The sequence below is a fragment of the Vollenhovia emeryi genome, unplaced genomic scaffold (genome assembly GCF_000949405.1).
Source record: "Vollenhovia emeryi isolate VEMERY1.0 unplaced genomic scaffold, V.emery_V1.0 DF939348.1, whole genome shotgun sequence".
Taxonomy (NCBI): Eukaryota; Metazoa; Arthropoda; class Insecta; order Hymenoptera; family Formicidae; genus Vollenhovia; species Vollenhovia emeryi.
Window position 1 is genome coordinate 57,851 of NW_011967018.1, and position 24,555 is coordinate 82,405.

The window sequence follows — 24,555 nt, forward strand, 5'->3', positions numbered from 1 at the left end:
GTCCTCTGTTATCTATTAAATATTGAGAAGTAATCGTTTACATAACTTACAAAAAACATTGAGCTTTCATGATATTGTTCAAGAAATGCTATTTTTAGCGATTGTATTTTTTCAATTGTACATAGTAAATGCGTAAATTATCTCTGCCAACTATCAACGCAAGGAGCTAATAGCATAGCGACTTATAGCATAGCCGTACATACCCCGTAATAGAGCCCGTATTCCGTCTAGCTATAAAATAACTTTTCTGTTTAAGCGAGAACAAGTAACATAGAAACTTGAAAAAACTACAAAATAAGAAGCCGCATCTAGAACGATCGAGTATCCTTATTGCACTTATTTACCTTTTCATAATAAATAACTCTCTTATTGTAATATTTTCAGATAGTTTGACTAGTTTCAACGATGCACACATGATGCATAAATAGAGTAATTAAAATGATATTAATCGTTAGATTGAAATAAGAAGTTGCTTTTATTTTCTATTTTATGAAATGTTTTATTTTCAATTGTCATCTTCGGCAAGGCTAATTTGGAGAAAAAAATTTGTAATTCTAATCAATAAGTGTTAGGAATAAATATAATTAGTACACTTAAAGATAAATCGAAAATACAATATTTTAGAAAATATAACATTTAGAAAGTATAATGTTTAAAAGAATAATATTAAAAATTCACAATATTTAAAACAGATGAGATGTTAAACAGAAAACAAATAAAGTATACAAAAAATTTGTATTAATTTATCCAATGGCACAACTAAAGTATTTTATATGTCGTTTGATGAAAAAGTCTTTGCGTTTCTTATTTCTTTCGCTATTTGTGTTTTATTGACTAGTTTAGTTGACTAGCTTTAGTCAAAACATTATTTTGAGAACATTACAAGAAAATATAATAGAAATAATTATGCTCATTGAGACAAAGCTATCCGACTTTTGCTCTATCTTTTGGCATGATTAGTAGCACTTATTTTAATTTCTTTATATCGCGATAAAAATTATTGTTTATCCCCGGCAAGAAGCAAGCTATATAGAAGAAGCATTTTGACATCGAATTATTTGCTCATTTTCAATCCTTCAAAAATTTGCCAGAATCTTTTCTCGCATAGAAACTACAATAGGTATATCGAGTATTATATATCATTATTTCCTTCACCATATTAGTTTGTAGCCTGGATAAGTTATACTCAAATAATACGACACGATGCAAGTCTCCGGCATTAGCAGACCGAAGTTAAAAATTAAATATTCCACCACCTTTGCCATTTATTCCGTTCGGTTGTTTGTTCCTTTTCTCACCAGATCCTTACGAAGTAGGAGCATATATAGATCGTCTATTACCTGGAACCTCCAAATTGGCAGAAGTTACGGTAGAACCTAAACTATTCGTTGCCGTACACACATAAGTCCCAGCGTCCTCTACATAAGAAAATGTACATAATTATCTGACCAAATTATTATCTTCTTCTGTATTTGAATACAATTATAATGTATTAGAACAGTTTTGTAAAAATGCACAAATAAATTAGTACAGTAAATATTAAAGAACTAATGAAAAAAAGACAATGGAGTACCACTTGTATATATCATACCGGGTAAAGCTCTCGTTATGGTAAGGCGACAAACACCATTTCTATATTGGACTTCATGGCTCTTAGAATTTTCGACGATTCTATGATCTTTTGACCAAAGGATATTGGGCTGTGGTTCAGCCTGAACAATACATTCAAATCTAGCTGGTTGTCCGCTTACTACCGCGATATCTTTTAGCGGCTGCAATAATGATCAAAATTTCTTTTTTTAGCGCGATTTTTAAACAGAATTCTACAGTTAATAATAAGTACTTTACTCGATTAATGTTATTAATTTAATATTATTACCGTAATGAATGTAGGAGCCTTCTTCGGTAGTATTTCGAGATAAGGCTGAATTACTTCCTTACTCGATGATACTCCATTGCTAATTGGCCACGGTGAACCTATGATTTTCAATGAGATTTCAATGAGACTTTAATGAAAAAATACTATTAATATCATATGACGATAGCACAATTTAGACATTACAAAGTGATTCGTGCACAATCTGATACAATAGCATAATAGCCAATATGTAGTAAGTTGTTAGGACCTAAAGAAATGAATAAATGAATAATGTGTCAGAATACATAAATGTACGAAGCATCTAATTTTAAAGCAATATATCTTATGATATTGTAAATTTGTTAGAAGAATCTTGAGAAAGATCCGAGCACGAGAAAAGCAAGAGTGCAGTCTTAATGCAAATTACAATAGAAGCTATTGTAACTATTCCAAAGTAACGAGAGATTGTTTACTAAATAGAAAGAAACAATTTTAGGTACGTTGCAATAATATTATTATAACACAATAATATGCAAAATCGATCAAAGCAAAGCAAGATAAAAAGTGCTGCAAGAAAAATTTAATAAAGGCAACGCGCGTTCTCGATGGCAGGTATGTACCTGCAGAATCCACATTGCTAGGTGGTCCAGTAGCGCTACTCTGTCTCGGAGAGAGGCTTGGCAGGCTTGGACTAAGAGAAAGCGGACTGGGCGTTGTACGATCCCATCTTGATGGTGACATAGAGCTAGGTATGACAAGACTTGGAGGTGTCATTGAGCATTCTATGTCTCTCTTATTCGATTGCTTTTTATTCAGATTCTTTGTGTCTTCAGTTTCAGAAAACTCGCTCTCTGATGTTGGCTCCCATTTAACAGTTTTTGAGTTTCCGAATTTATTTCCAATCTTGCTCTGCCGGTTTAAAAATGTGCCTTTCTTCATATAACCATTCGCCTTCTTTTCAGTAAACTCGTGAATTATAGGTACTTCTATATCGCTGGAACGTCTCTGTCCTTGAATGCTCTTCTTGCTGCTCTCAACCGTTTTTTTACCTTCGCCAGGCAAAACGATACCGAATTCATAGCCAAAATCGTACTTGAAGTATATAAGTCCAGTATCCGGATCAATTTGTTTTGTTCCTGTTTGCGCCAATCAGCATTATATGCTTACATTACATCAATGTAATTTATTTATTACAAACTTATTCATGCGATATATTCTACGCTCATTGTTAAATTGCAGGCAGATCTTAAACTTATGTGTTAAATACGTATATGTAAACGTGTGTGAACGCGCGTGTTGTATTTTTATATCAATTGTATATAACGTATTTAAAGCATCGAATCTCACGCGATTACAACGAGTCAAACCTATCTTTTAGACTAACGAAATGAAGATAATATTAATATTACCGTGTTCGGTGACTCGCGATTCTTCTCTATAAGTTCTTGGCTCGTCAGTATCGGTTACCTTGGAGTCATTAGGATGCTTCAAAATCGGTTTACCCTGTCTCAAATCCGATTGGATATCGCTCACAAACTTTTCGGTTTTAGATTTAAAACTGCTCGTCATATCACTCATATGACGCGACGCGATGTCTGTGAAGATTTCAGAGCTTTATATTAAGAACAAGAATTTATTTGTTTTTCAAATAAGAAAAAAAGAGAAATTATAGTGTAAGAAAATTTCTATATATCCAATAATTATATATCCAACAGAATAAAGAATAACTTATAAGAATAAATATTGGTCGATAATTGTGAGTACCATTTCTTTACGATTGTCGCAAATAAAAAATATAGCTATACTTTTATTTAAGAACATATCGTGAAAATGTTATGTGGTATTGATGTTGCTCTTACGGCCTGCTGCTCTTTTTACGCCGCTTCTCGAGATAAATCCGTATTCAGGCGGTGCACCAGGCTGTAAAACGTTGTCGGTCTTTCCGGAAGTTGTACGCTGTTGGTACTTTTGAAAATTGATCTTTTCGTCCATATCTTCTCTGCGAATCTGCGTCAATGACGTTGTCGGAGGACTGGTGTCAAACTCCATCGGTGATGCGATGTGTGTCTGCCTAACTGGTGCACTCAAAGATCTCACACTTCTTCCTGTAGGTGGTTGAACTCTTCGGTAATATGGTTCCTCGGTGTCACTATCCGCTGGAGTCCATTTCGGTCGAATTCTACTTGAATCTACATCGCTCTCGTAATCAGATTCCCGAAATTGCCCTTGCACAAATTTTCTCGGTTTAGGAACATAGTAATTAGTCGTTTGTTGTTTTTGGGCAGGTGTGTCACCAAACTTAATTACTCGGCTTGTTTGCTCAACAGTAACAATCCTTCTAGCATTCTCCGTTGACTCGTCCATCCTCACGGTTTTTTTCATCTCTGTGCCCATCGCGTTTGTAAATGGTACGCCTGTATGTGCTTCGTAAAATTGTTGTTGCGATTGGGGTGGCGCATAAGCGAGTTCCGGTGGAGAGCCAGGTAGGAGAACCGTTTTTGGTTTTGCTGGTACTACTACTGTATGTTGCTTGCGAGGCAAGATCGGTTCTGTTGATTTTCCTATGAAAAGTTTGCCCGTGTAATCTTTATTCAAATTTCTTCTGACAGCTCGATAAAAGAGCACAAGAAAAATTAAGGGAGACTACTGATAAAATAGTAGAGAGAGAGAGAAAGAGAGAAAGATCGGTTTTACATATCAAGCAGATCTTATTAAAGTCCAAATAATCAAAATTTGATGAGTTTCGATCTCAATATTCAGTCTTACATTAATTTTGAATGTCACTTCCATAAATATAATATCGACAGTATCTCGGACTTTTCTCGACCTTATGATGACAAAACCGATTATAATGAGATAGCGAAAGACAGAAATAAGCGACAGCGATGATGAAAAGACGAAACTTAATAATCACTTTAAAATGAAAGAAATGGCATGCAAAGCTAGATAAGAGAACTTATGCTTGTATAAAGTTTGCAAGAAAGACTGTATTAGTTGAAAAATAAAATAAGATAAAACATTTATTAATTAAAAATTTAGCCTCTGATTATTTTCTATTTAAAATCAGCAAAGTTATAATGTAATCAGGATTAAACAGCGGTCGTATGTATGCATTCATTACTATCGTTAATTATAGGTTCATTTCTGGATTATTTGCTATATTTATAACAAAATAGTTTTATTTTTTGTAATATGTTATATCCTGATATAACAAATAATTCACTGTTTATATATATATATATATACATATATATATATATGTGAGTCACACAATGTTACGTTAATTAAAAAAGTAATATTACATAGTACATTAAATATTCCAATTGAAATGTTAAATTTAATAAGTAATACCTAAATCAGCAGCACTAAACTTTGTGGAGCTAACGGTGTGGCTTAACGATGTTTTACCATCATAGTCGCTCTCATAGTCGCTCTCGCGAAAGTCACCCTTCATTAATTTTGAAGGACCTGGAGAGGTGGACAAAACTTTTTCCGCTGGTTCCAATTTTCTATGCAACTGGTTTATGGAATATCCCGTCTCCTGCAAACATTTTGTGAAGACTTCTGATTTAATGTATATATAACGCTGCAAACCGCAACAAATAGCATACACATATTTCTTAATAAAATCCGATAGTTAAAAGACATATTAAAATCTACAAAATATTTCACAATACTTATTAATCAATTTCTTAGGCAAGCATGAAAAAAATAACATTTGAAATAGCACACAGACACGCATCAAATCTCGAACCTTCATGGATTCGGATCTACGCAGGTCACTGCTGGTTGATGATGCATAGCTCTTCTCCAACGAGCTGCGTTGTTGGTGAACGGTTTTGGGAGTCGCCGGTGCACTACAAACAGTTGGTGAGACAAAGGAAGTCTCTTCTTTTCGCAAATGATCACTTTTGTAACTGTGACTTTCAAAAGACTTTGTTCGGCTTTCAGTGCACGTGGTACGACTCTCCGTGTGAACCATTGTCGAGGGACCGTCGCGTTTTCCAACAAATTTTTGCATCGTCATGGATGAAGCCTTCTGCTGGAATGGCTCGTCGGTATCCGCCATATAACCGCTTTCTTGTTGAAAAACTTTTGTTTTAAACTTTGGAGATTCCGGTTTTTTAATAGGAGATTTCGGCGCTGAACTCTTCGTGCTCGGCTGTACGTAAATAGGTGGAGAACCGGGTTTTAAAGAAATCGGACTTTGCTGCTGCTGCTGCTGCTGCTGCTGTTGTTGTTGTTGTTGTTTGAATTCTCGCTCGTGTCGTTTAAATGTGATTTTTCTTGCTGCTTTTTCGGAAGATTCTGTAGCAACGAGTGATTTGGATAGCCCTGGAAATTGTGAAGGAGTCTCGAATTTTGAAGGCGGGAGTGGCTCAGGTTCGGTGGACCTCGGCCTTGGTTGTTTCGGAACAGGTGCCTTGACTCTTCGATAATGCGGCTCTTCGCTATCGCTCTCGTAAGGTCTCCATTTTGCTTTCAGACGGTTGTCGAAATCAGACTCGTAATCACTTTCGTGACTAAAGGAGCCCTTAATGAACCTTGATGGAACTGGTGTTGAGAGTTTAATAGGTTTTTTAGTTGGGACGGGGGGCGGTGTAATACGTACATCTTTCGGTGGAAGTACGGGTGGTTCCTCTACTCTTTTTTCTATTTTCGTATACTCCAATGCAGTTTTTTCTTTTGCAACGGGTGGTGGAATATATCCAATTTCTGGAGGAGATCCTGGCTCGAGAACGATCGAGTCCACTTTTGTCTCCATAGGACGATGTGGTATCACAAGCGATTTCGTGGTTGGCTCAACCTTCTTTACCAAACTAGGTGCCTTCAACTCTTTGTCTTCTGCCCAACGTTTCGAGCTGAAATCTTCCATTTTCTGTATTGTTTCAGCTTTTTCCATGTTGCATTCAGTTATGTATTTTTCGAACAAAGCCTTCTCTTGCACAGTATTTACAGTATGGTCGACTTTAATCGTTTCGGCGTTATAGATTATCGGACCTAATTTAAACGTAGGTGGAGATGCTTCCGTTATCTTTTCAGTGAATTTTTCTTTGCTGGACCACGAGCGTTTTTCTACATTGGCAGACGATTCCGTACTAATCTTCTTTATTCCACCTTGCGGTGTTTCCTCAATCTTTTGCTCAAATTCTCTCGAAGAGCTCTTGTATTCATCAACAGGAATATTCCAATCGTACTTTTGGATCGCTTGAGTTTGTGGTGGCCACGATTTTCTATTTGAATCTACGTATTTTTTCGCCCAAGATTTTTCCATCGTCAGTGCATCTATAGATGGTTTCGGTGATGTAGATCTCAAAATTTCCTGATGACTAGAAGCAGCTGAATGACATCTATATTCCGATAAGTCTGTAGACACGTGCGATTTGGTTTCTACATCCGATGATGAAGACCACGGTCTGATAACAGGAGAAGTACTTCTCAAAATCGATGTCGAAGTGCATTTTGATGGTTCCATCTTTTCCTCTTTGAAATATTTGCTTTCCTTTTTCTCGTATGCATCTTTCTTTACGCATGTCTTTTCAAATGTTTCTTTCTTCTCGAGTTCAAATGGCGGCGGTATTGTACATGTTAGAATAGGTTCGGCGGCTTTAAAAGGTTCTGGTGCCTTTGGAGTAGACGTAGGAAAGATCTTTACACCTCCGACTGGAGCATCTATAGGAGAGAGTGTCTTATCAAAAGATTCCTGAAGCTGTTTTGCCTTGACAAATACTTCAGGTCGTTTTTTTTTCATCTCTTCTGGTTTTGGCATGTAGCATATCTCAGGAGGTGGTTCCGGCACTAGATCAAAACTTTTCATCATCGTTTCAGAACTCCTCGTCTGAATTTGCGAAATAGACGTACCGGAAGTTATTCTTTCCTCTGCAGTCTTTTGTATCTCCGTTGAGGGCAGTCTAGGACTCTCGTATGGAAATTCAAATAGTTTATTATCCACTCCGCGAGACGACGAACCTTGTTCTAACTTGGTAAAAATATCCTGGGCAGCCTTCTTTGTTGTCTGAAACCCTGACAGTTTTGCTTCCGGTTTCTTCGCTTCTTGATAAACGGATACTCGTTCATAATTTTTTGTTAATTTTCCAACCGTCGCTTCCTGAGTTTGCCCATCTTCCGTCAGCTTAATCATTTCCTTTGGCCCTTTTGGCATTATCTCACTTTCCTTCGTAATAGATTCGAAGAAACTCAATGCATCTTTTTTTGCAATCGTAGAAGTCTCTACGTTTTCATTATCGATCGTTGATCTTTCTTCCGTTTGTATTAACGGCTTCGTGACATCTTTTTTGTCACGGTCGACTTCCTTTGTCGTAATCGTTTGTTCGATTCGAGGCGCGGACTCCACAATGGATGGAGTTTTATGTTCCAATTTCATATGGAACATTTGTTCTGACTTCGTTTTGGTTTCATGGGATTCGATTATAGATGAAATCGTTTCCGATTTACTAGCTTGTATTTCCGGTTCGTCGATCTTTTGCACCATGTCGATTGTAGTCGAGGCCAATGTTGCAGGCTTCAATCCGACAAACGCGATCGCTGTCGTTGGTGTTTGTTCGCTCGTTGAAATACTTGATGCCATCTCCTCTCTTTTTCCCTCAGACTAAGTACAAGTATATAATTTTACAAATATATAGACGCAGTAAATATTCAGAACGTTAAATTGTATTCCATTGCTTCATATTACTATCATTATAGAAATATTATAAAGCTTATTTATTAAAAAAGATAAGTTACCTGGACGACACTTTTATCCTGAATATTTTCGTAAGTGACAGTTTTATGCACCTCGACCATAGTATCAGGCTTTGGTTCAAAAACCGCGATATCAGCGATACTCTGCGCCTCGCCACCAGCGTTCGTCGCTCGTACCATGTATTTGCCAGCATCTTCTTCTCTGACTATAATTATATAAGTGTAGATACATAATAGATTAATAAAATTAATTCTTTAACTGTCACGAATAATTAGAAAATAAAAGAGCAGTGGTTCAAATTTATTTAGCCGTGATGAGAATATGTAATAAAAAATATACCTTTGTCTATGAACAGCGTGTAGCAATTTCCTTGTTGAATAATTTTCAATCTTGGTGGTTGCTCATTGATCGGCATATCGTTTTTATACCAACTGACCGTAGGCTCAGGAATACCAGTAATTTCTACCTCCATAATAACACGATCACCTTTCTTTATTACTTGGGCCTTAAGGCGCTTGCCGAAAACAGGTGGAAATATTGTTTCTAAAATTATACATCAATAGTGAATTCTCTTACACATTGTTTAAATTCTATGTACAATTTTTACTCCGTTAATTTATATGCCATTTACTTTTAACGACCAAGTCAGCCGTGCTACTAGCACTTCCAACATCATTGCTCACTTTACAGGTATAACGTCCAGCATCTTTCACATTGACATTCCTCAGTTCCAATTTGACGTGATTGTGAGCGTAACTAGTTTTTATATTATCCTTCAATGTCAGCTCCTGACCGTTCTTTGACCATAGAATCGTCGGTTGCGGAAAACCTGAAATAAATTAAAAGCAGACGAAACAATGAAAAAGATAACCGTAAATATATTGACAAAATGTCATACTCTATAAATGTAAATTATATGATTTATATGTGAGGCGCATACACTATACAGCACACACTCACCGTCAACGATACCTTCGAGAACTACATCAGCTCCTTGATCGACGATCATTCCTGTAATAGGTGAAATGAATCTTGGTGCTATCAGTTTCCTAGATGGTTTTTGAACTTGACTTGTCTTAACATCGCGTTTTACACCTTCCGTTTCTTCAGACACGAGAACGGTTTTCTCTTGTCTCATCTCGCCAGGTTGCTCTTGTATGATCTTTTCATACTCCTCGATTTTTTGAGACTGTAAAATTAATATTTTTAATTGATCAATGTGCTTATATGCGTTCATGAGTACTCGATGCAAAAATAAAATGAGCACAAGTTATTATTTTCACAAAATGCTATACAAAACAGATGTATTAAGTATATTTACCTGTACGACAGGTGGTGCTCCGTTTTCTGAAGTGGACTGTTCGGAACTTTGCACAGTTGTTTTGGTGCTAACGCTGATAGGTTCGTGTCCAGATTGTGACAAAGTCGAAGTCATAGTAGATGATGAAAATTCCTTTTTCGTGGACATTGTTGAAGAATGTGTGACAGTCGATGACATTTTGGTTAGCACTTGACTTTCACCGCCACCTTCGTCATATGTTTTCTCTCTTGAAATGTGTTTATCGCTGCTGCTTGCAGGATGCATAGTGCCTGCAGGAAAATATGGAACTAACTCGAACACTTCCTTGACTTCACTTGCAGCCGGCCTCACTGATCCACTATCTGTAAATTAATCCAGTTATGTCAATAAAGTGATTACATTCCTCCGATGTATGAATGATAATAAAATATACTTTGAGAGATCTATAGGCAACATTGCGGTTGAGAATTATGAAAAATATGAGACGACACTATATAACAATTCTTTTACGTCATTAAAAGTTTCTCTTTTTATAAACCAATATACTATTATGAATATTATAATTATAATATTTATTTTAGTGTTTCTTATATATTCTATCCGATTAAATTATTTAAACAGTGATTATTAAATAAAAAAATTATGTTATGAGAATAACTGAATTATTTCCACGTAATTATACAGTAGATTATGTTTTATTTTTAATTAACATAATATTCACTTTGTAAATGTAAGAGATCAAGAAATCAAGAGTTCTGGAGCGTACCAACCGCACGGTCGAAATGCACCCAGCGAAGTAACGAAATACTTTGCCTCCGATCCACGACAGAAATAGTATCGTTCACCTAGTAATAGGTGAATCGAGCACTCGGCTGCAATATATAACCCAAGACCCAATTTATCGTTGTCATTCTATACTCTTTAATGATGCGCACGTATTATGTTCGACATCCGATAAACGATATCATTTTAGACTTTTTTCATATCGTTACTTATATTTTAGTTTTTCTCACTTATTAATAAGAAATAAATTAATAAATTCAGAGACCATCATTAGATTATTTCGCAGTTTTTAAAAAAATTTATTTTTAAATGTATAAACAGCTGAATAAAATATTCTAATTTTATATTGATATAAACTGTAATATTTTCTAAGATTTAATAAATAGATTAATTTTTATATCGACAATCATATAAATTCTAAAGATGTATGCAAATAAGAAAAATTATTTGATAAAGTAAATATTGACAAGATTGCTACAAAAATTTATTTCTATTTTTTTCAAGAGACCAGACTGTGCGCTGAGTATTTGTATCGATAAAAATAACACGATTTCTGTAGAAAATGAAAGAAGGCGAGATGAGCAAAGAAGACAATAAAGAATGACTCGTCTTCAAAGTATTCTTAAATTTTTCCTTTGTAAAACGTGATTCTAGATACTTTTGATTTTTATATTACTTGATAATTTCATATTTTGTACACGGGACGAGAGAGAGAGAGAGGGGGGGGGGGGTTCATGTTGTAAATTTATATATTCAGGTCACACTATAAACATATGAAGGTAGTATCATCCATACTTAGCAATAACAAATCAAAATCATTTATAATTTAAAGCAAAAATGATGTTATTAAATTTCAACGTAACAGCTAGTATTATACGTATATGTTTTTTCCGATTCTGTGTCTCATCGAATGGTTATTTTATCTATCGTCGACTGGGAATTTTGAATGAGCCACATCGGTCTGGGTAACGCGAGTATTAATAACTTGTGACACCGTTGCACTTTCTAATATTATTTCCAGCATTTTACGGAAGAAAATAAAGAAATAAAATAGCTCTATTATTGCAATGTTATAAAAGAGTTGTTAAAAAAAGCAAACAAAATACAAAATAAAATGTTTAAATGATATTAACTTACCAATTTCTATTTTAGCACTACAAACTGCTCTACCAGCCGTGTTCTCCGCTATACAAGAGATAGTACCGACATGTGCGTCTCCAACCACAGGAATTGTCAAAACTTGTCGATCTCCACTAACGGAAACTAGAAAATCTTTCCCGTGAACCGTTCGTCCATTAAAGAACCACTGAATCTATAAAAAAAAATCTTAATAATAAAATCCATTATCAATTAATCGAATAGAAATAAAGTACATTGAATGTATGTGTGTGTGTGTGTTCGTGTGTGTGTATTGGTAAAAAAAAGTATATTACATTCCCGTTATACTTGACAATTTACAGTTTCGGAGACGAAAAAGTTGTTAACAAGTACATGGGTACCTCTGTGACAAGATCACAGTGCTTCGCGCCGCATCGAAAGTTCCATCTTATGCTCCGCGGCGCGACTGCAATCGAGCTTTTCACATGAAGTATATTGTTCGCGTTTAAATATAACTCGTCGGGCACAAAATTACTTTTACCCGTCTTGACAGGCCGGCCAACCTCTCATCTAGACGTTGTTTACGTGACCAATGCAAATTTTAAAACGCTAAGATTTCAAGAATCACAACTCAAGTGATATTTTTACTGTAACTTCATTGAATGGTTTTTGTATGAAACAATATATTTATAAAACTTATTTAGTAAAGAATGAACATAATATTATAATATTATCATCATAGTTTACAAATTAACAAGATTTTATGTCTACAAATTTGTTTAACTCTGTTAGGACTTATAAAAGTAAGTATAATATAGCTTACTTTTAAAGAGAATGTGAAGATTCGCTTCATTGTACACGAGAATATAATACAAGGTATGTAATTTTCGAGAAAAATTTTTATATTGTATTAAATTTACCTTAGGAGAAGGTTTACCAGTGGCAATGCATTCGAATTTTGTTGAAACTCCTTCCAGTACTTTTCTGTCCTGAAACTTTTCTTTGAATGTTGGTTGAATCAATTTTTCTTCCATCTGTATAAATTCTTCGTTTCTCTTAAAATCACCGAGTGACTTTACAACCAATCTAGCGAAAGCTTTTGCCTCACCATGTGTGTTTATGGCTTTCGCCACGTAATTGCCTTTATCTTCCTTTATCGTTGATGAAATTTGTAAAAAGGCCGTTCCATCTTTTCTTTCTCCAATCTATTACATTGTAAAGCAATTTTACCAAAAATATATTATCGTTATTTCAGTAACCATTATATGAAATATAATTTGTGCCAAATACAAATATACATATAATACTTACCAAAATTCTTCCATCTTGGATCATTTCGCCGTCGTCCGAATACCATTTCAAATCAGGCTTAGGTTCTCCAATTACAGCACATTCGAAAATTGCATTTTCGCTTTCAGCCACTAGCAAGTCCGTAGGAAGTTTCACAAACTTTGGCACGGAACCACTGGCAAGAGTTCCTTCCTGTTTCTCCACTCGATCGATTACATTTAAGGTGCGAGGTGCTGCTATAAATTATAGAAAAAATATTATGTATAAACATAAAATATTGAATTTTTTAAGGAATAATTATACATACGCATAATTGTTAATGTACACTGACTAGATGCTTCGCCACCAGAATTAATAGCAACTACTTTGTAAACACCGGCGTCATCCAAGAAAGCTTCATGAATAACTAATGAACACCGATCACCTTGGAAGAGTAATTGGAAATCTGATGATTCTTTTACCGGTTGTTCATCGTGGTACCAAATTACCTAAAAGTCACAAAGCTGATAGAAAAAGAAATTATAAAGATGAAAAATTTGGGAAGAGATAAAATTTACCTCCGGTTCAGGTTGACCTACAATCACACAATCTAGCCTAGCCGATTGTCCTTCTTGAATTTTAAGATCTTGCAAAGGTAACTGAAATTTCGGGGTTATTGGTTTTGTGTCGCTACAAATAAAATCAGATTCGCTGGTCTCATGAAGCGAACGTTCTTTCACAAAAACGGTACAAGTTGAGGTGGCTTTTCCGATTTCATTACTGGCAGTCACTGTATAAGATCCGGCATCTTTCGGGAAAGCTTCCGCAATGATCAAACATGTTTGAGCACCGTTCGTTTGAATCTGAATAAGCATACAAATGATTACGTTACGTTAAATATATCAAAACATTAATGCCATTTTATCTTACTTTGTGATGTTTGCTTTCTTCAAACGGCTTCCCATCGTGAGTCCATATTAATTCGAGAACTGGATCTCCGTTAGCTTCGCATTCCAATTTTACTTCCTGCCCTGCCCTGACCATAATATTTGATAATGGTACCACAAAATATGGTTTCTTTGCGGAAATTTGGGCGGCTGAAATTAATATTTATACGTACATAAAAAGGAAGCACGTTTTTAATGTATCCATTACCAGTACCAATGTCACAACGGGACTTACGTTTCACGTCCAGAAAAGTGGTAGTAGATGACTGACCCCATTGATTTGTTGCTTTACAGGTATACGAAGCTTTATCTTCCAAGAAAACTTCATCAAACTTTAAAATAGCTTCTCCATTATTAAAAGTAATAACGTAGTCCGGAGAATTATCAATGTTGATATCATTTTTGTACCATTGTACCGTTGGTAGAGGATTTCCTTTAACAGTGCACTCTAATTTATGACAACATCCTTCCCTCGCAAAAGAAGGCTGCAATTCTTTCACGAAAACGGGGGCACTTGGTTGTTCTTCCGTTATAGTTTCTACAAAATTTCAAAATATTTAACTTAAACAGTCGAACAGTGGTGTATGTAAAAAATTATCTTAACGAAATTCTCGTATAAATGAAATTACCTTTGATAGTGAGAGTGGCCGATGTTTCGACAGAGCCAAGAATATTAAATGCACGACAAGTGTATTTAGCAGAATCCTCAGCAAATGTCTCTTCTATTTTTAAAGTACAAACACCGTTTGCATAAGTTGTCAAATAGTCTGGATTATTCAAAATTGATATTCCATCTTTGTACCATATTATTTCTGGTATTGGCTGACCAATTAAGTGGCATTCTAAACTGAACTCTTTGCCTTCTTGAACCATCGCATCACGTAAAGGAATTGTGAATTCTGGAGCCAATGAAGCAATTTTGTCCGTTTGTGCTTGTTTCTCCTCGGATACCGACTCTCTTGGTGGACTAGTTTCCTTTCGTATAACCGGAACACTTTTCTCGACTTCTGTCTATAAGGATAACAAACATTTTACAATTGTAAAATTAATGATTGAAATACGTCGTTTATAAAGTACCTGTTGGAGAATATGAATTTCTTTCGTCGTCACGGCCGAAGTAATTGTTTCTTCAATTATGGTCTCATCAGTTTGGGCGGAGACAGAGTGAGAAACGGGAATTTTTCGTGCTTCTTCCTCTTTTAATCTTTTCACTTCTATCGCAGCTTTGTCTAAAGCTTCAGCGGCAAGCTGTTCTGCAAGCTTCTTCGCATTTTCTGCTTCCATCTTTGCAGCTTCCGCCGCAGCCATTTCTATTTTAGCAGCTTGCAGTTTTTTATCTGCTTCTAGCTTCTCAATTTGCAATTTCTCTCGGAGATCTTCGGCATTCTGTAAATTTTGACTCAAAGTACGCAACTCGGAAGAAATGACTACAAAGGAGTCTAGCATTTGCCGATTCTCTACTACCACTTCATTGAATTGCGGAAGTCTGTCTGTACCTAAAACAGTATATTACAAAACAGATCTTTTTTATACTTCTTTTGCTCGTTTGGTACACTCTTTTGTATAAAAAATATGATACTGCTTTTACCGAAAACTATTGTCGATAATTGTTTCAGCTTCTCAATTCTCCTTTCCTGCTGCTCTTCGCCAGGCTTTACATAAGTATCAATCTCTCGCAGTAAATCAGTGGCTTCTTCAGAGACTTTTACAGTTGTTGCCTTACGTGCAACAATTACTAAAAGTTTACTACCTTCCCTAAACCACTGTTTAGCTTCTTCCAAGAGTACGAAATAGTCAATACTTAAATTCATTCTCTTCTTGGTATCCCTAACATATTTCATCAGATGATCCCATCTGTTTCGCAGAGATAAAATTTCATCCGTCACTTGTGGAGTTAATGGAACAATTGTTCCTTCTGTCTTTTTTACAAAGGTCTCAATTCTCTCTTCCAAAATCTAGCGGCAAATATATAAATTAATATAAAAATTATTTCTTAATTTTATCACTGTACGATTAATTTAATAATATTACTTACCATTATTGTTTGTTCAAACTGTTCGAAAGCAGCTAGTGTCGCTTTCGATACTGATAAATTGTCACCAATTTTTCCGTCCATATTCTTTAGCTGTTCATGCAATTCACGTAGATCCGAATTAATCTTTTCGAGATCCTCTCTAAAAATGCAAAGACGTCGATGTTTTTCAAGATGGCTTGACGTTTCGGTTTGGAACGATTCAAATTTGACACTCATGGAGTCTATTGTACGTTTTAGTTTCTCAATATCTTGTATTGCTGATTCTGGCGGTTCCTGTAGTTTAATATTGTTAATTACTGCTTCAGATTTTGTACGTGCTCGCCGTAAAGATTCCGCAATAAATGTTTTTATTATATCAAGTTTATTTAAAGAACCATCCACATCAATCAGCTTGGTAGAACTTGATGCATATTCAGTTTCTTGCTTTGCTTCTTCAATTTTACGCTCGATCTTAAAAGTAGCAAAGAACAATTTACATATTTCAAGACACGTGTATAATAAATAGTGTAGTATTGCGTTCAACGTATTTGAAACTTTGTCTTACCTTCTCTAGATTCTTAAAGATAGAAATTAAAGATTCTAACAATATTTCGTAATCTTTGACGATAGTATTCATCTTTTCATGCATTTGCACGAGTCTCTCTGAGATTTGCTCGGCTACTTTAGTTTCACCTAATTTAATAAAAAAAATTTTATGTAATATGCCTTAGTAAATGCGATATATCGCACAAATATGTCCTAGTTACCTCTTTCGACAAATACTTGAATACTTTTGATTCGAACATCCAATTCCTGAAGAGCTTTGTTCAATTCAAGTATGATTCGTTTTCTCACATCTTCCAAATTATCCAAAATATCAACTATTCTGGAAGATCGTGTTATTATCATTGGATACAGTGTTGCCTCAAGTTTTGTAATCCACTCTAATGTCTGTAATAGAATAAATCGTTAATAACAAGAATTAATAAAAGAATAACAAATAATACAAGTACTTTTACGAACATTTTTCTATACTCCTTTTCTTATCTTGCTTTAAAAAATTATTTTACAGAACAAATTAAAAACGGATGCTACATAAATAAACGTCATAAAAGGGACTTGTAAAAAAACAGTACAAAATTTGATAACATAAATAAGAAATCCTACCCTTGTACTTTCTTGTACTTTTTGCTCACATTCTATTCGCTTTTGTCTCGTTATTTGGATAGCAGTCTGCCATTTTTCTCTTGACTCTAGCAAAACCAGTTGTCGATTAGCAAACTTTTCCAAGAGAGTCTCAACACACAGACAAGCTTGCGATATACCGAGGTAACAGTCATCAATCTACAAAGAAAAATATGGATGCCAAAGTTTTGTATAATACCTTATAGTTTTTTAAAATAATAACATTAGATTTTTTAAATGAAAGAAACACTTTATAAGCTACTTACTTTGCTCGTTTCATTGAGAAATACTTTCGCCTGATTATCAAGTTTTTTATAAAGTGACTCAAAAGATTTCCATTTCTTTTCTAGTTCATTAAACCTAGGCTCATTTAACACAGCTTCATGCTTTTTCAATTCATTATCGATAGAGTCTGTTTCATGAGTCAATTGTTCCACAATTTCATGAAACTGTACATAAATAGTCCCCAAATCAATTCTTTTTACCATTGTAATCTTTGTTTTCGTCCATTCGTCTTCAAGATTCTTTATTTTTAATTGTAATTCGTATTTCTGTATTTCGTCCAGGCGTTCTATGATTGGAATAATTTCCAATTCTAAATGATCTACCTCCTCGCTTTTACTTTTCAATTCAGCTAGCAATTGACAATGAACTTGGCGAAAATCACGTGCCATTGCCAGATCGCTGCCCATATCGTGATGCTTTTGAAGAAAGGCTTTGGCGGTATTAGTTAGCCAAGCTTGTAATGCGTCATGCTTATCTGAAAATGCAGCAAGTATTCTCGAAACCTCCACATTTTCTTCTTTATGAGCTGTACATCGTTCCATCAAACAAAATTTGCGATTCTCCAATTTTTCTATAGTATTCCTTACACCCTGAACATAATATACATATATATTTTATGGCATATAATTCAAAATTGATAAACAGATTTATAATTTATATGTACTTAGTAATGATAACAGCCTAACTTTAACTTAACACACAATGATAAATACGATTGATTGATTAATCGATTGAACTAACCTCGGCACCAGATACTTCTTTTCCCGTGATATCTAGAAGCGTATATCCTTCTGACAATGGCCTTGAAGTTATGTCTTCTATCGTAGCCACTGTTTGCGCATGAAAACGTGCCAGTCGTGCTGAATAAGGAGGATACTCCGTTGTCATCAACTGAATTTCCAGCTGGTCCAGTTTTGTGATAGCCTGATTTGTAATTGCATTGACTAATATTAGCATTTAAATTCAAATAGATCATTATACGCGACTGAATTAATTTATGAAACGTTATATTATTTCACTCATTAGTCCACTATAGACGAGTAAAAAACTTGGAAACACTCACCGATTGTGCATAATCGAAAAAGGCTATTGCCCTATTCAACAATATATTGTATTGATCTAAGTCGTTGATATAATCGGCAGCGGTGCTAAGAATCGCGTATGCCTGTTCGGTCGCTTGTTCGCCTGCAAAGTGTCCCGATGACACTAATCGTTCGGTCGATTTAGTTATTTTAATAGCCCTATCTTGAAACTCCTAGAAAAATATTTAAAATAAAACAGAAGTTGAGTTTTTTTTATAGAGTATTACTTTGTATAGTACATATATCAAGGACCAGAAACGAGTAGATCATATCTAGTTATTTCTCATGATATTAGCTAAATTGATTTTTTCGGATACCTTTGCTTCGACTTGCAACTTTTTTAATTCAAAAAGAAGCAGCTCCACGCTAGATACGGAATCTCCCAATTGATCGCAACTGCCCTCCAATGCAGTGATTCTGTCATTGAGAATTTCTTCGAGATCGCGAAGATCGGTTGCAAGTAGTGCGAGAGCGAGACATTGCTCCAATTGAGTTTTTCTGCTACGAAAAGATGTCTCGATCAGCCGCCTTCTATCGTGAAGTTCTTCCAGCCATTTTTCAACTCGCAACACAGCTATAGAAGTATGATATTATATCAGAAATCTTAATTCTATGACAGCAAGCTGGTTAAATTGATGAACAAATAATTACATATATTGAATATACATTTTAAACATAAACATACCATGATTAGCTTCAGCTTTAATTGTATCCGGCCTAGAATCCAAAGTGCCTTCGTTTACCAATTCCTTGAGTCCATCCAGCAAACTTTTACCCTCTCGCAACGCACCCATCAATGATTCCAACATATCTTTTCGAAGATCTTGAATTTTCGATAAAAAGCTCTTTACTGCTTCTATCTCGATCGGTAGTAACGTGTCGTTACACGCCATTTCCAACGCTTCCATCCTTTCTCTACATTCTGCCGCGCGACTATTTAAAAAAATATAATCTATTTTCTTAAAGAATTTTTATTTACAGTACAAATTATATGTGATTAATTAATTATTGCACATTATACCATTGAAATAATACGTTTTGGTCGAGTATTTCCTTACGACGTTCTAAAAGTTGATTTACATCACGCCATGCCTGACCTAATGTCTCCGCCATGGCAGTGTACACTTCTGCTCTTGGTCTCTGAGTCGCGATTAAATGATCAGCTTGTCGCAATAACTCTTCCACCGGGCTTTGTTTGTTCTGATTATGATAAAGTTTTAATTAACAGAGGGTGAGAGGTAGAGAGAAAGAGAGAGAGAGACAGAGAGAGAGAGAGGGAGGGGAGGATATGTTAAGCAATGTATAATATTTAATTATGTTTAATAAAAGTTTTATGTAATTTAAATTTTTGTACGTTAATACATTAAACTTTACCTGTAATCGAAGTAACACTTGATCGTGTGCATTTGAGAGTTCCGTGGCTTCTTTTACGGAAGCACCAAGTTTCGTTAATTCTGGTTGTAGCTCGAGTATTTTCAGCTTTAGCCATTCACCGCTCTACATAAAAACAGTAGCAGTTAAGTGCAGCAATAATACCAAATATCTTCCGACAGTCGATAAATAATACAGCACAGCTAAATTGAATATTATTAAATAATCGCGTGGAATCATTTTTACAAATTCTTTGTGGAATTATTTTCCTAATTTGTGAAATATTGCATCCAATATTTTAAATAATTATAATATTATATACAAAATAAAATATAGAATACCATAAGTAACAAAGAAAATATTAAAAAATGCTTATTCCTTTACGCCGCAAAATAAAGATTGTTTTCATTTTGAAATAAATTTTAAAATTATCTAACAATAACTTATATATACAATGTCGCTAGTCAGATTCAGAACAGAGATCTTTTTCCTTCAACACTTCTTTATTAAAAAAAAAGAGATGAAAAATAAAAAGTGATTGCATAGACAGAAATCGGCCCTCCAGAGTTCATCGACCTCGTGAGGTTGGGCCGCAGAAAGGAGCAAGATATGTTTCCATTTTCATCTTTGGCATACTGCCGAATAACTACGTTTGGATTGACCAATTCTCTCTTCTGGTATATATCGCCACTCGAGCGATAAAATTATTTCTTTCTTCTCAGACGTGTAAAAAAGATATAGTATTTCATGACAATTTTTTTCAAGATATATTGGAATAGCTTATAAAATACAATTAGCGAATGTTTGACATATTTGTTTAAAATTTAAGAAATATTTTTACATTGTATGCATCATAAGAAATGAAATGTGATTGTACAGTCAGAGCGAAAGCGAGTCTTGGTCAACAGCTCAAACTGAACATAAACTCACGTGTATATGTATACACGAAGAAAAACTTTATGCGTTGAGAAATAACTCAGGTGATCAAACACGGCTATATTTGGCATATGTTTAAAATTAGATTGGACAACTGGCGACTAGGTAAAAGATGAAAACTCAATATAATTTCTAGTAGAGGAGATTGTTTGAATGCTTAAATGATAAATTAATCGGGTTAATTATTTTATTTTCTTATTAGATGTTATTTGTAAAAGATTATCCAATAAACGCGACATAACAACGAGCAATACAAAAGTAAATTCTCATGCTTGGCAATATTAGTAATTGCGTCGTAAAGATATGTCTCTCTCCACGTTTGTTTAAGAATCCCTACTTAACATTTTTTCTCTTATTTCGAACATAAAAGTACTATCGTTAAATTGTAGGTACAATATAGGCGAAGGTACGGTAAAAGGAAGAATCATGCCACTCATCCGCCACTGAGCCGGGCCGGGTTGGGTCCAGGCTGCCTCGAGCCGTCTTGCACATATATATATAATACCGGTTTGTTAGATTATACGAGAGTGTGCGGATTCATGCCACGAGAGATCTCTCTTAGTTCGATACGAGTTCACCGTTTACCCAATCTACTTATCAATTAGTTTTGCAAGATCCGTTATACAGTTTAGTATAATTTAAATTGATAATTTATATTAGAATAAAAATGTATATGTATAAATTTATATATATTTCTTGTCTTTCAAATCGTATAGATATTAAATATTTAATTTTACACGTTAAATAATATTTGCTTTATTTTCCAGCCGTCTTCTCTTAAAAAATCATTTAAAGTAACAAAGATTTAAATTTGTAATTAGAAACGGAAGGCTTAACAATTAAGTAATTTGCATGGATTGTGATCGTGATCCTAAATACGTGAGAATCCAACGTAACGAATGTAAGATAGGTTTATCTGATCATGGTGGTGTGTAATGGAAGTTACTGTACCCAGCGGTTATATTTATCCTTCGTGGAGTTTCGGGAGACTCGTTTTGCTCAGCGGATACCTAAAACGCTTACGGTTTCGAGAGGACTCGGAAATAGCTATAGACCGAAGCGACTGAATCCCGAAATATCTACACCATAGTGTCATATATGAAATAGCAATTGAATATTATTCTTTACTACAATTATTTCCCTTTCAGAAATACTTTCAGATAATCTCTTCCGAAATTTTTAAATAAAATTAATTGAAATTACTTGTGTTGACGGAACGAAACTGTAACGCTAAAGAAATATAAATTATATTATCAACGTATGTTTCTTACTTGAAGTAAAGCGATTACTACACGCGTGTCTCCGCTTTGCACAGCTATAGTACTTATAGTAGTAGTTGGTGAGATGATTTGCGGCGTATCCTCGTCTCTTTGCATCACTATTCCTGAATTCATTTCAACAGATCCTTCGGGATGCACGTGTGCCTCCATCGAGTCAGGACCATCCACCATCATCATTAATTTTATCTTTTGTGCCATAATTAAAATGTTTCAGATCTGTGTTAGTAGATTGGACTGACTCCGAATTGTACTCGCGATACAATTACGTGGTGAAATACTCACTGAATATTGATATACGCTACAAACTGAGCAATATAGTTGACAATATAGCTGCTGAAAATTAAGAGAGTGTTACGCGGCGTTATAACGATATCGTACGTTTTGACCGAACACAGTGATTTCAATGCCTGGTGCTAAATATATTACGGTGACGTACGTCGATCTAAAACACGACACAATAAACATCCAGCTCATCGATATTCTCAAAGATTTTACAGAAATACACATATATTTAATCTCCAGTTGGCGCGATTGTCTCATCTGGTTGATGTTATTTTTGGCACTTGGCCAAAGGTGTTGGTACGAAAATTGAATGTGCGATTGAAATTGATTGCGTCCGTGATGCGACAGCCAAACTAAAGATACATCTCGTAAAACCTTCTTCTGTCAGCAAGTTTTTTTACGCGAGGAAAGAAGAAATAAATAATTTCAACAATTTGTTAATTTAGTCACAATGGATTTAACAAATGTTTGCTTGTATATTAAACTATCCATTTTCTGTTTGAGATATAACATATTAATACTTTATGTAGATATCTTTGTACGGTGACGTCATCTACAGAGACGAACAAATGGTAGAATAAAACCGGACTGACTGGTAGCGTTCTTTCAACCACGAGTACATCACGGTGAAAACCATGTGTAACCGAAGATGATCCGGTGAAAGAATCAATCAATGTTGCGATCAAATATTTTTTTATATATGTACCTTTATTGGACAAGTTTCATTTCTCTTTATTACGTTAGAGGATCGCTCAATTATAAGCACATAGTTTGACTAACTCTTTAAAGAAATGCCTCGATTATAAAATATAAATGCCTGACAATTAGTATAAATTCGTGGCATTTCGACAATAAATGCATAATTATGAATTAAGTATCTATTTATAATTTAATGGATATGTTTAACAGGTTTTCATTTTCTTAGGTAGTTTAAGTTAAAAAGACGGAAAGAACTTTCTTGCTTTATTTGCTTTTTTTTTCGTTCTCCAATAAGTTGCAGATTTCCGACATTTTCGATATTTGCGATGTATTAAATTATACTTTTATAAAAATGTTTTTTTCGATACATGATTTTTACTTGGCACGGTATAACAATCACCTAAATTCGATTCGCGTCTAAGCGGCGTTAGTAGTAATAATGACGACAACAACGACAGTAACACTCGCGTGACACATGTCACGAGTGTATCACGTCACCAGCCGATCGGTTGCAGTAACCAGCCGAACCAAGACTGAACCGGCATAGCAGCGCGGCACGGCCTCCGGGCCTCCGGTTAGCCTCCGGCCGGCTGCCTCCCGCTCACCTTCTCGTCGCGCTCGTCGAGCACAGTCTACAGAGCAGAGTCGCGCAGCGCAACAGCGTCGAACGAAAGTAGAATTCTCAGTCGTAAAACGAAAGAAGGTCGTTGGGTGTAGTAAATCATCACCCGGTATATCTCAAATGGACTTTCCGTTAAGCATTATCATTTTTCTTAACCATTACGTATAAAAATAACAAATGCATCACATGCAATACACACTCAACAAAATCTGTGAGAACAATATATATCAGAACATAATTATATCAAACTTTATGTGCAAGAAAGTTATAGGCACAACAAGCATAACAATGAGTGCGGTTAACAATGTTTAATTCTTTCATTCCTGTCGATTCTATATGGCATTTAATGTCCTCATGAATTACGTCCAGAGATATAATAACATCTTTTTTTTTCTCTAAGCAAAATCATGAGGAGATAACGTTTACTCTCAACAAATCCTTCATAAACAATTTGTCTTCATCAAAGCTGCAAATAATTTTTTACTGTAAGGATTAAATAGATAAAATCATCGTTGTAATTAACACACTAATAGAGAAACAAAGCTTAAGAAGATTTAAATGCATAAAAATCATTACAATCACACATATTAAGCATAGCTAGCACATGTTAAAATCTTACAAATAAAAACTTTGAAACAAAGGGATCCGGTCACGCGTCGGTCCAAGTTACTGACTTTGTCATCACAATTGCACTTGCGAACTCAATTAGACTCACCTTTCTCGCTCTTTCAAGAAAATCTTCGCCTTCTAAGTTATCATCCTTCTTCATTGGTGATATTTCAATTCCGCTATCCTCGTGATGTCGCAATAGATCTTGTGAAGACAATGGTACACTCTCGTA

The 24,555-nt window shown here is 35.0% G+C and overlaps 1 protein-coding gene across 2 annotated transcripts; it reads right to left on the reverse strand.

The window, feature by feature from the left end:
• Nucleotides 1-622: 622 nt before the first annotated feature.
• Nucleotides 623-23,664, reverse strand: LOC105558390 (titin). Of its 2 annotated transcripts, none has more exons than XM_012006045.1 (37): nucleotides 23,493-23,664; nucleotides 22,394-22,441; nucleotides 22,103-22,297; nucleotides 19,899-20,021; nucleotides 19,546-19,724; nucleotides 19,210-19,457; nucleotides 18,842-19,098; nucleotides 18,506-18,697; nucleotides 18,184-18,366; nucleotides 17,424-18,032; nucleotides 17,140-17,316; nucleotides 16,740-16,923; nucleotides 16,538-16,665; nucleotides 15,994-16,443; nucleotides 15,547-15,913; nucleotides 15,036-15,454; nucleotides 14,588-14,969; nucleotides 14,194-14,496; nucleotides 13,942-14,108; nucleotides 13,590-13,874; nucleotides 13,340-13,520; nucleotides 13,054-13,265; nucleotides 12,663-12,947; nucleotides 11,782-11,956; nucleotides 9,883-10,223; nucleotides 9,522-9,750; nucleotides 9,193-9,390; nucleotides 8,901-9,104; nucleotides 8,603-8,766; nucleotides 5,613-8,468; nucleotides 5,210-5,399; nucleotides 3,718-4,419; nucleotides 3,268-3,453; nucleotides 2,479-2,994; nucleotides 1,880-1,977; nucleotides 1,592-1,772; nucleotides 623-1,418 (listed from the first exon to the last, which is right to left on the reverse strand). In XM_012006045.1, the coding sequence occupies exons 3-37, from the start codon at nucleotides 22,286-22,288 to the stop codon at nucleotides 1,306-1,308; spliced, it is 11,670 nt and encodes a 3,889-aa protein (XP_011861435.1). In that variant the 5' UTR covers nucleotides 22,289-22,297; nucleotides 22,394-22,441; nucleotides 23,493-23,664; the 3' UTR covers nucleotides 623-1,305. The 2 variants fall into 2 exon arrangements, with proteins under 2 accessions (XP_011861435.1, XP_011861436.1); XM_012006046.1 differs by lacking the exon at nucleotides 23,493-23,664 and adding an exon at nucleotides 23,100-23,166 and having other exon boundaries at nucleotides 13,054-13,268; nucleotides 22,394-22,444.
• Between the last annotated feature and the right edge of the window lie 891 nt (nucleotides 23,665-24,555).